The sequence below is a fragment of the Triturus cristatus genome, chromosome 3_2, assembly GCF_964204655.1.
Source record: "Triturus cristatus chromosome 3_2, aTriCri1.1, whole genome shotgun sequence".
NCBI classification, from domain to species: domain Eukaryota; kingdom Metazoa; phylum Chordata; class Amphibia; order Caudata; family Salamandridae; genus Triturus; species Triturus cristatus.
The window spans coordinates 819,705,199-819,717,451 of NC_140584.1; the positions used below are offsets into that span (position 1 = coordinate 819,705,199).

At 47.0% G+C, this 12,253-nt stretch overlaps 1 protein-coding gene across 3 annotated transcripts in view; it reads right to left on the reverse strand.

Annotated features, from left to right (window-relative positions):
* Positions 1-12,253, reverse strand: part of STRADB (STE20 related adaptor beta) — a 390,751-nt gene that overhangs the window by 96,940 nt on the left and 281,558 nt on the right. For all 3 annotated transcript variants that reach the window (XM_085648993.1, XM_085648991.1, XM_085648992.1), the window contains exon 2: positions 5,443-5,499. In XM_085648993.1, coding sequence (XP_085505119.1) covers positions 5,443-5,454 — 12 coding nt within the window. In that variant the 5' untranslated portion in view covers positions 5,455-5,499. The remainder of the gene's footprint in view (positions 1-5,442; positions 5,500-12,253) is intronic.

The following is a 12,253-nucleotide window of genomic DNA, read 5'->3' on the forward strand; positions in this document are numbered from 1 at the left end:
TCTAGGTCTAATCTTTTGGCCAACCTTACTAAAAGGTTGGTCTCCTCATTGAGGCTGTCCTCAATGGACTCTGTAGCACCTTACCCACCTGTGTGGGATCTAGGTGCTGTGAGTTGTATTTTTTGAGTCCGGGGCGCAGGGACCCTGTTCTCCCTTGGAAGTGAGGGTGGATGGAAGTTATCCTCATCCCCTCCATCCTCTTCCCCATCTGAGAGGTCTTCACCTTGCTCAGAGAAGTGGTCCTTATCATACCCTGCCAACAGCTTCTGGAGCCTTTGTTTGGAGGGATGGGACCCCACAGCAGTGTTCTTAAGTTTACATAGAGACCATAACTCCCTAAAGTCTAAGTGGCAATAAGGAATGAGGTCGAGCTCCTCAAACATGTTCTCTATGGGTTGCAGCACTTATTGTGTCACCCTTAGAGGCCCTGTACCCTTACACCCACACACTGCCATTGCAGGCTGAGTGTTTTGGTGCAGGGCAAAGTGAAGAGTCGACATGTCAAACATCCCTGTGTGGCATGCCTACAATCCACTGCCATGGCATAGGTAAGCCACCCCTCTATCTGGGTGCACTATACCACTGGTGAGGGTACAGGTGCATTAACCCTGTACCCCTACAGTGTTGAAGTCCATTCTTACACATTGTAAGTGCAGTAAAAGCCATAAAGAGTATATGGTCTGGGAGTTGGTCATTACGAACTCCACCGCACCATAACGGCTTTACTAAAATCTGGGAAGTTTGATATCAAGCTTCTCAGCACATTAAACCCACACTGATGCCAGTGTGGGATTAAATGAAAAATGCACTCAGATGGCATCTTAGAGATGCTCCCTGAAAAACGACCTTACTCTAGTGTCCTGGCTGAGTGGCTGCTCGCCAGCTGCCTCCACCAGACATGTTTCTCAACCCCTGGGTCGAGAGACTGCCGCTCTCGGGGTCCTGAATCAAAGCACATCCTGGGTCGAGGTGCCAAGCCTCCTCCCCTAGGATGGGCAGGGTCCACGAAGTGGAAGCTTCAAAGGCTTGCCACCTTGGTAAGATGACCCAACCCTTTGCTGCACCCAGCAACTGGCCTCCACCGGTTCTGACCCACACTTTTGTCAGGAGAATCGTCAGGAAAACCAAGATAGGAGGAGAGGTGTGCCCACCTTTGCCAACCCCACCCCTCAGGTGGGGTAGACAAGGCGAAGCACAACTCTCAGTCCCCGCCATGTTGAAGATGGGAGGACCCAGCCAAACAGAGTAAGGCTTATGCCCTCCTCCCTCTAGAAGCATAATACGGGGTGTACCCACCCCAAGGAAGGGACCCATTGGTCCCTACCTTTGCCTACCTGAAACACCCCTAAATTTAGTATTTAGGGGCAACCCTGAACCTTGCCTCCTCAGACAAGAAGAAACAAGAAGAAGGACCGAAAAGCAGTGCTGAAGGAAGAAGGAGGACACCAACTGACTTGACCCCAGCCCTACCGGCCTGTTCCGACCTCCTCCAGCAGAATACCGGGGTGTCCTGCAGCCAGCAGCCCCCCAGAACCTGGAGAACCTGCTCTGCCTTCCTTAACCAGACTTTGTCTCCTGTGAGCACCGGTTTTGCTCACCAACTGACTCTGGCTCCGGCCAAATCTGCGAGTCTGCACAAGAAGCCCATGGCCCGAGATGAGTGGCCAAACACCACAAGGAGGTCCCCCGGCAATCCTGACCTTCTGTCTGGTAATCCCTGACCTACCTAAAGTCTCCAGCCGATGCCTGCAGCCCCTTTCTGGAGGATCCCCCCGACCGCAACCGGAACCAGTAAGAAAAAACTGACGCCAAAAGATTCCCCTGCACCCGACGCCCGACGGCCTTGGACGGCCCAACCAACGGTGTCCGGCATCCCTCGACATCCCAACTTACCTCTCAAACTGGTGGTCGCCTCCAGAAGATCTTCGCTCCCAAGCCTGAAGTGTTTGTTGCAACCAGAGAATCCCTATTGAAAACAACAGGGCAACCGATGCCAAAACAGCACCCTGCACCAGGTCGCCCCTGTCCCGCTGTGGATGCACTTTGTGTGCTAACTTGAACCCCCCCTTTGCCCTGAGCTTAAGTCCAGGAGCTTTGCTCCCACAACCTTGTGGACTGCTCATGAGCAGCCACCAACCGGAGGTACCCTATCCCCCATTGGATAACACTGGGCCGCCCTAGTGACACTGAGGGTGCTTTGAGAGTGCATCTTTGACCCTGGGGGAACCCTTGTTCTAACCCCAGAAACCCAACTCCAAAAACCAGATACTTACCCGCAAACCGATAACTTTATTTCCTCCCATAGGATTGCATTGACTGCTTTTCAAGAAACTGTATATTTACAAAAAATGATTTACTCACCTTTTACCTAGGAAATGTGCCAGTGTGAAATCTAGGCATATCACACTGAGTAGAAAAATTAACTTAAAAACTAATCTGAAAAGTAATTATACAATTACAATAGTAACTGAAAAGCAATTTTAACTGTTGACTTACCTGTAACCAAACCAATTGCATTCAACTGCCTTTCAACTGTATTCAACTGCATTATTATTGCAAAGTACCATTACACCTACCTGTACCAGGCACGTAGACATAAAATTCAACTAAATAATATTTTTATAAAAACAAATTGGTTTGAGTTCAGTCTTTGAGTGTGTGACATCATTTCTTGTCTGAGTGTGTACAATAAATGCTTAACACTACCCTCTGATAAAGCGTTACTGCTCACCACACTACCACAAATAGAGAGTAAGGTATAATCTGCTCGCCAGACTACCACAAATAGAGAGTAAGGTATAATCTACTTTTACCTCTGCCTACCTTTGGGGATCTACTGGACTCTGTGCACACTATACCTTACTTTGGTATAGTATATACACAGCCAGCTTCCTACTTTGACTGGTTCTTCAACTTCAAAAATCTTGTTGAACAATTCTTAAACCTGCAGCATGGAAAAATAAAAATCAGGACCTCGGGCTAAATAAGGGAACACCCTTAATTCATAAGTTTCAAAGGACCTCCCAGAAGTATAGAAAATGTCTCTTATTCCAGCGAAGAAAAGTTAAAATTTGCAAACTAGGTTCTCAGACCAACTAAAACCGCTAATTGAAACAGTTTGAGAACATGATGGAACAGAACAAAAAATTAAATGAAGAAAAATACACTCAAAAGAACTCAATACCTAAAAGGTTTTTCAGTTCAGGTGCCATGTGGCTAGAGACCAGCTGTGCACTGCAAGCTCTGGGTCCATGAGGAGAGAATGCAGGCCACAGTCAAAGCCAATCCATGTTTTGCGCTAAGCAGTGGGATCATGAGCCACAGGTTTTGGGTCAACAGCAACTGAGAGCAGTGCACAGCTTTTTTGGCCACAGGGGCTGGGTTCAGGGCATGGATGGGGCTACACACTGTGGCCAGAGCCTGCTTCTTCATACAGCCAATGATCATGCACAGTAGAGTTTCTACCACATAGTACGTGCAGAGGGCACAGCGCAAGACCACGTTACTGACAGATCTAGCTTAACACAAGCAAATGTCATTGGGCCGCCTGGCATTGATAAAGTGCATGCCTGAAGACCACCTCTTGGCCACAGGTCGCCAATCGCGGTAGGATGAAGGGGCACAAGTGCTGCATGCAGATTGGTTGCATGTTGCTAAGTGTTTTGGAGGTACACAGTCTAGGGACTGGTGATGCCCTGAAGCCACACACTGCGACCACAACCCAAAGGCTGTAAACTATTTTGAAGGAAATTTATGGTCCTTTACTCCACAGATAAATTGAAGCTAACATAAAAACTGCTGTTAAAGCAACACTATTTTTACAACGCAAACTATAAAAATCATTGAAAATCACCAGCTAAAGTGAACAAAAGAACAACAACCTCCACCTACTACCCTGTTCGTAACTTCACATATCATCTCTATGATGGACGGGGATAAAAGTAAGGCCCTGTGCCCAAAACACTTTGGTCAGAGTCAAAGGATGACTGAGTTCTGAGGAAAGGGATGTTGAGCGTAGAGCTTGAGTGCATAGCTGCACACTAACCTTGTTAGGCACAGATGAAAATTCAAATAAATGGGGAATAAAACGTGAATATGGTCTTTACGCATTTTTGCAAGCATTATTATCCCAGCACACTGGTTCATGAGCGAATATTATGTAGAACCTGGTGGCAATTGCCTGCACAGAGGATTGCGGGCTGTTTATGCTCATTTTCTAATGGGTATAGATAGGCATTGACATGGGTGCAAATATTGTTTGGCAAATTTTTAGGTCTGGCTTGACAGCACAGCCTTCTGTAAACTATTAGCAATTCTTTAACATATACGTTTAAAGAACTGCATTCTTAGCTTTGGGTGTACCCTACAGGAGTATAACCCTCTCACAAAGTTGCTTGCTGTTCCACCACCTATGGAGGGCTTACATTGTGGGCATAAGGGACTAGGTAAAATCTTAAATGCACAATGAATCAACACACATCAAATAATTTATCTCATTGATGCACTGTTTCCAGAAACCAATCATTTTTTCACTGCACCAGGATTTTTAAGATAGCTTAGTAAAGAGTAAAAATGCAAGTCAGACATAATGGTTTTGCCAATGCTAGTTAGTACCTGCACTAGGGTATAAATGGCCAGCAAACGGTTCTATGAAGGTTCCTTCTCAATCCTAAAAGTGGAACTGGGATTGTATTTATACAAGCAGATCAGGTGTGTTCAAGCGGCATACTTAGAGAATAAGAAGTGATGACTTTTCATTGAAATGAAAATGAACATAGAAGCACTAAAACGAACAGAAACAATAAGAAACACACCCAGATGCAACACAATAGGGGATCGCAAGATAACCATGCCATAATTTCATGTAAGATGTTTGTATGAAGGCTCTCCCTTTTTATGGCCAAAGCCTTGGATTTTATCAAAATAAAGGTACACAGAAAAGTAGGTTTTGACAGCATATAAATGGACCTATGAATATCCCTGCTCTCTTATAACACATATATTCTTCATGGTCTTCAAGTTTATCCTTTCTAAGTTTCTCCAATCTTCCTTCTCGGACTCCCTTGATCATTGCTATTCTTTTGCCTTCTCTTGTAATTAGCCCCTCCTGTCAATATCGATTCTTTTTTTGCTTCCATCACTTCTGCAAGGACGCTGTTCTGTGCACTCACAGGCCTTAGGGTTCAAATACGTTAATTCTGAGCTGTAACCAACACAAAAACAACACACAAACATCTCTCTCTCTCTCTCTCTTATCCCCCAGGCTCCCTACAGTGTGTATATGTTGATATTCTTAAGCCTCTATATTGCACGAGAATGCAAATAAAAGTGTGGGTGAACCTGAGCAGATAAATAACTCCCGCTGACCTTTATTCTCAACTGATGCTGTGTACGTATTTCTTGGTTTAACAACTAAAACATAGCAGATGTCATCATATTTACCCAACAAGACATGGAGCCACTTTATTCTTTCCACTGAGTCACATGAACCCATTTGTCCTGAAAGGAAAAAATATATATTTTACTGTTGTCAGTAAAACACTTCTCATATACATGATACTGGATGCATGGTTAATAGTATTTCTGTTGGAAGGGCTTTCTTTGCAAGTACATATAAATGGAAACAATGCCCTCACACGCCAGCGGAAATCATATTTCCAAGTCAAGGAGAAAAAAACATTTAGCAAAAGCATACAGCTGTAGCTACTGCAGACACTAGCTGGTTGTAACTTATCTGTTCATCTTGGATGCAGGGCCTAGCTCTGATTTCAGAGGCATAGTGCCAACCTATTAAGGGCAAAGGCAGCTAATTGATGGCACATATCTGGGTGGAACAGTCAGACAGACTTAACATGGGCAAGGCAGGCTTCCGAAAGTCTGCCGCCCTGTGAAAGCGCCTTGAGCACATCATTTATTTGCTGTCCTTGCCCTGCCAAAATTCACTTTCCTCACTCAGGGATTTTCGTTTCACTGTATTATAAAAGGATGAAAGCTCAGACTTGGTTGTCAACAACCTACTTGGAAAAAGGCCAAGTATCAAACGCCCGGGTTCAAGTGCACTGTGTTAACAAGCATTGGCATAGTCAATAGGTCTCGCCTTTGGGACCTTATAAGTGTTTAGCCATGCAACAGTTGATGTTGTTGCACTAAGGATATTGTGCTGCATAACTAAATACTTATAAGGTCCCAAAAGCGAGACCTATTGGCTATGCCAATGCTTGTTTAAATAGATTGACAGATGGTCTTGGTAGCCCTGATTTAGCATTGATCCAGCATTATGCACTTATGTTTTTGAAAAAGGATAACGTTTTTCTCCACTATCATACAAGAAAGTTATAGTATGAAGAAAACACAAATTGCATGAAGTGATTCCAGGATAAGAGTCAAAGTATGATGACAGGACGGCATTTTTCTGAACCCACCCAGGATTTTATTTGATTGCAGTTTCTATAGATAATCTGTTAAGAATTGAAAGAGCAAAGGGTTAGAGTATTTTTTTATTTTCATAAAGCAAAGGGCTTGTGGAAAACCAGCATATACAGTTCAAATAATCAGTTAATTTCAAAGTTTACAAAACAAGAGGAAAATGGGTGAAGGGGCACAGGCAGATCCCGGTCATGGAAGGACAAACTAAAGAGACAAGCTGGAATTGTTAAATGACTAGGTTTACACACTCTCTTGTTTGATGAGAGTTGTAGCTAGTGTGTGAAAGATTTCTGGTACTGAAAGATGTAGTAAAGACACAGACGCTTACTTTTCCTCCATGTATTTAAGAAAATGTAGGCTTTCTTGTATGCTGGTACTGCAAGATTTTATTATTCTAGCAGAAAGGTTCACATCGACCTCTGTGGGGATGTTTTGGGATAAATCTGGAAACATGTTTCACAAGAAAAATGTATAGGATCTCTGTGAATGCAATAAGGGGGATTAATTTGAGAGAATGTTCACTGGGAATTGTGCGAGGTGATATCAATGAGCATAGTATGATAAATTATTTTGGAAGCACTAAAAAATTGTGTGGGTTCATTCTGAACAGGCCTCATGGCTATATCCATATTCAATACATTTGTTCCTAGAACATGGTGGCTTTGAACTGTTTGAGGGTATAGCAAGTGAGTTTATTCTTTGAAAAAGTCTGCAAAAAGATGAGCATGAAGAAAAGGGTGGATGAATTTATTTGATTGCTAAATTTTAACCTGTTCAGAACAGAGTTACGATGCTGCTACAGGGAAAGGTTCTCACACGCAGCACAGCCAGCTCTGTGCTCACCTCGATGTATGCGATGTCATTGCTGGCATCTCGAATCGGGGGGTACCAGTCCTTGGGGGGCTTTGCGAGGTGTTTTTCATCAATTACAAACCAAACGAGACGGGGTCAAACCTTATAACATGTCATGCTCGTAAAACGCGGCTCAGTAAAGCGGACGCGGGACATCTAAAGAAAACAAGCCCGGGAGTTGTGTGCGCGCGTGGCGGCAAAAGTGAAAGCAGCTGCTGCGGCCCACGAGTGTAAGGGTGTCCGCGAGCGATGCGGCTTAAGAGCCATGACGAGAGAGGAAAGCCAGATGACGCCTGTACGGTACGAACCGTGTGCATAACCGCACGCTTTAGGCCACAAAAAAAGTGTGTGGTCGGATTTTTGAAGCCCACTTACTAAAAGTCTCGCCAGCGCATGCGCTGGCTGAGGCAGGACCTAAAAATGTACTAATCTACTATTAAACTCTGATCTTGGGTTCTGGAGTAGTGTGCTACTTGCTGCAAAGCGCTTCAACACCCAGTCAGGAGTAGGAAGCGCTATATAAATACCATTCCCAATTACATCTAGGTTTTTTAATGCATGAAAAACTTTTATTATCATTGATATCCTTCTCAACTTACACTGCTGCACATTGAAACATAAAAAATAATAAATATTGTAGCAGAAACATGCAACACTAATGTACTACTGCGGGTTTTCACCTACCTCTGCCACAGTGATCATTTCATCCGGAACTGACTTGGCAACTTGTATGAAATATTTTTTAGGTTAACCCTGAACATGGAAAGCATGCTGTTCTGTCTAGGGCATAGAAGCCCAACGTGGATCGAGAATGCTGTATCCATGCTAGATTTTCCAAATAACTACATAAGATCCATCTCCCGTAATCGTTCATTCCAGGCAACTGAAAAATATAATGGCATGCCCAACGATTCCTGTGTGCACAAAATACAGCGAGGCTCTATTCAGCTGACACGTTTCAATTTGTCATTGCACCAGCGTGGCACTCCACAGCTGTGCATGATGATGTAAAGAAAACACATAGGGACCCCGTTCTGTGTTCTGTCATTCCCACATAAAAGCATGAGTGCATTTATCAACGATGCCCAGTCTGGTACTGTTCACATGCCGCTGTGCGAGCGAGGCGCAAACAGCACGCAGAGGGAACGTGGAGATCTCGTTTCCCTTAGACTGTAGTGCCGGGCCTGTCTCGAGCACAGCTGTCCGTTGAACTACATCCGCAATCCAGACGCGCCAACTCCTTATCACCAGGGAGCCGCATCCACCCCACTCAGGCAGCCAAATAGGGTGGCATCCTCCAGCATGCCTAAAATTTCCTTCCAGACATTTCCTCTATTGTTTTTGTTGTGCATGTGAGGTCGGGATAAGGAGAGAATGCGGCATCATAAATAACTTTATTGCCAACAATAGATACCATTAGGTGTGCAAAAGAAACTGACATTGCTAGGGACCTGGGGCATATATTTTATTCTGGAGGACATTGGTCCCAGATAAACAATCAATTCATAAAATGATATCCAAATGGAATTTTAATCAAAGCAGGATAAAATTAAAGAGGCATTAAAAACAGAGATGCAGTGGGTGCTTAGTGCAGAAACGTGCTCGATTCCCTCTTAAAAGAGATACACACAAGTGATAAATCGTGATCAGTTTGTGCATCAGTAGAACAAGAATCGCACGGGCCATTAATGTAATACAGATTCCACAGGGTCTGTGTTTATAGTTGACAACGTTTCTTTTCCTGTGAGAATCTCTATATCATCATCTGTACTCGAGAGGGCAGAGGAGCATGAGAAAGAACTTGAAGGGGGGATACAAAGGCCTAGAGGAAATGGTGCCAAGAAGTGTAACCAAAGGAGCGCCCAGTAAAGTGACTGCTGAGTGTGAGGGCAAGAACAATACGAAAGCTGAAAATGCAGAGACCGACTGGGGAATAGATGGTCCGCTCGACAAGATGCATGTGTTGTTGAATCAAAATCAAGCTTGCGCATATCCCTTCTTTTATTTATTTTTTATTTATTTGAGTTTTATATAGCGCTGGCTAGACCCGGAGGTATCAGAGCGCTTTACAAGAGGTTCCACATTGTTACAAAAGTTACATCAGTTTCAAGTTACCTAGAAGACGAGATAAATGGCACGTAGAAGGGTAAGGAGGGTCAGGTAAAAAGGATAGGAGGGAGATGTGGTAGCGAGACGAAGGAAAGTCTGCCCAAAGTCCGGCTGGGTAGGTGAGGGCTGAGGGGGAAGTCCACAGCCCATCTCCACTATAGCTATCAAGGTAGCTCCACCGGGCATCGGCCAAAGTGCTGGGTCTCAACGGTCGGTGGTCAGTTCACAGATTTTATGTCCTGATGGGTGAGCCGGATGGGGGTGGAGGGTGGGGGAACACCCCTAGCCTTGCTTGTCTAAGTTCGATGAGCCAGTCCATGGAGTCCAGTGTGGCTGGAGGGGCTTCTCTATTTGCTGCAGTCTGGTGGAGTGAGATGGGGGGGGGGGGGGGGGGGGGGGGGGTTGGGGGGAGACATCAAGATTGTCACATAATACGTAGGAGCCCTTATTCTGAGGTATTCTAGGTATTCTGAGATCCCTTTTCTGCTGCCTCCAGATGCTTCCAGAAGCCAGGGTAAACTGCTTATTAACCCCTGTAGATTCAACTGGCCCCGTTGGTACCTGCATTAGTAGAGATGTTTCGTGGCTCGCACAGCCGCCATGTTGGAGTCAGTCGTCCGCCTCCACAAGTGTATTCTCGCCTGCTCACTGCACCGGAGGGGAATCTCCAGGCAGTCTGTTGCGTGGAATGTGACCCAGGCGCTTCCGCTGTGGAGATTGAGATTGGCCTACCATGGCACTTTCTCTAGACTCAATCTCTGCACGCAGTATTAGGCTGGCTAAGAGGCTAAGCGCAGCTGCCATGTCAGGGTCAGGCAGTCCATCGCCAGCTCACGGCGGCTCAATCTAAGTCCCAAATACACTAAAACCACTGACCGATCATGGCAAAATCAGCGTTTCCGCCAAACGGGGCCCCACCAAGTGATGATCAGACTGGAGGCTGGACCAGCTCATCGCCATCTGATCTCCGGATCCGGGCCTCTATCCATTCCCTCCAACTCCCTGCTGTCCAGGGTGCGCCAGGTATGCGGAGGTCACAGCATCCCCCTGCGGCCCCTCTGTTCTCGGCCTCAGCCTCCTCGCAGGTCCCGGGCCTCGTGGCACGCTCCAAGGTCATCGATCACTTCCGAAGCACCATCTTGAGGGCGCTCGACCTCTGCCGGTTCCCCGGGGCAGAGCCTGCCCCCATCGCTCCTGTGGGGGCCTGAGCTGTCCGAAGCAGCTCCGCTCGTCAGCAGAGTTACCGGACCAGATTCAGCCCGCTCACAGGTCCCAGCCACCAGCAATTCACGATGATAAACTCGGGACCGTCACGAAGCTCCGGGCTCACGCGTCCGCTCGTCCCTTCTAATACCGCCCTCACCCTTGGACTCAAAGAGTCCTTTTCTATATTACTGTATCGACATCTCTGGTTGGGTTTAATGTAATGCTAGCACACCACCACCTCCTTGTATTTAATGGAATATTAGCACATCACCACCTTGTTGTATTTAATGGAATGCTAGCACACCACCACCTTGTTGCATTTAATGGAATGCTAGCACACCAGCGCCTTGTTGTACTTAATGGAATGCTGGCACACGGTCATGGTTCCAGCCGGGGACGTTCTACGGCAGGAAACCGACTTCCGGTTTTCGGAGCGCGTACCGCTTTCAGGTCAGCAGTCTAGTGCTCACGAAAACCATGGGAAACACTTCCGGGTGAGGCCGCATTTAACCACGGCGGCCACTCCCGTCAGTGCTTCCAGTACTGACGTGTTGCTGCTTGACTGCCTGCTTCCCGCTTTGCCTCACAGCGCCGGAGCGCTTCAAGCCCAGTTCTCTCCCGTGACACGCACGAGCGTGATCACGGATTTGCCTTGCTCCGTCTACTCCCGTGACACGCAGGAGCGTGGTCACGGATTTACTTTGCCCCTTTTCCCGCGCCGGAGCGCTTCGAGCCCAGTTCACTCCCGTGACCCGCAGGACGCGTGGTCACAGATTTGCCTTGCTCCGTCTACTCTCGTGACACGCAGGAGCGTGGTCACGGATTTACTTTGCCCCTTTTCCCGCGCCGGAGCGCTTCGAGCCCAGTTCACTCCCGTGACCCGCAGGAAGCGTGGTCACGGATTTGCCTTGCTCCGTCTACTCCCGTGACACGCAGGAGCGTGGTCACGGATTTACTTTGCCCCTTTCACGCGCCGGAGCGCTTCAAGCCCAGTTCACTCCCGTGACACGCAGGAAGCGTGGTCACGGACTTTCTTTGCCTCTTCACAGCGCCGGAGCGCTTTCAACCCAGTCTACTTCCCTGACACACGGAGGAAGCGTGGTTACGGACTTACCTTGCCCCCTCACCGCGCAGGAGCGCATTTGTGCACTTCTTCGTGACACGCACAGGGAAGCGTGATCACGTATTTACTTCCTTTGCCCCCTCACCGCGCAGGAGCGCGTTTGTGGGCCCCATCACATGCTGCTGTCCCAACAAGCATGTATGAAGGCCATTTCACCCTCTGCACCTGAGACGTCGGGATCACCAAGACAACCCTCTGTCTAGGAGTAAAACAAAAGAATCCACTACCACCTGCCAGGTGACTATAAACTCCTACTACCAGCCTGTAGCATGTATGATTGTTACGTCTGTACGTGTGAACCACAAAAGGAAAACAGGTGCACTGATCATTGTTGTTCATCTGTTTAGCTGATGATTCCTCAGAGAACATTCCCGGCCTGGCGTGACTCCATCTCTGATCCACACGACGTCTTTCCCCTGATCCCATTCGGCATCTTTCCCTGGTCTCCTCCATGCCTGGGTCTGATTCTTCACTTCGATCAGGTTGGGAGGGGAACGGTGGAGGTTGCTCACGGCGTCCCTGCGAGATAGCTCCACG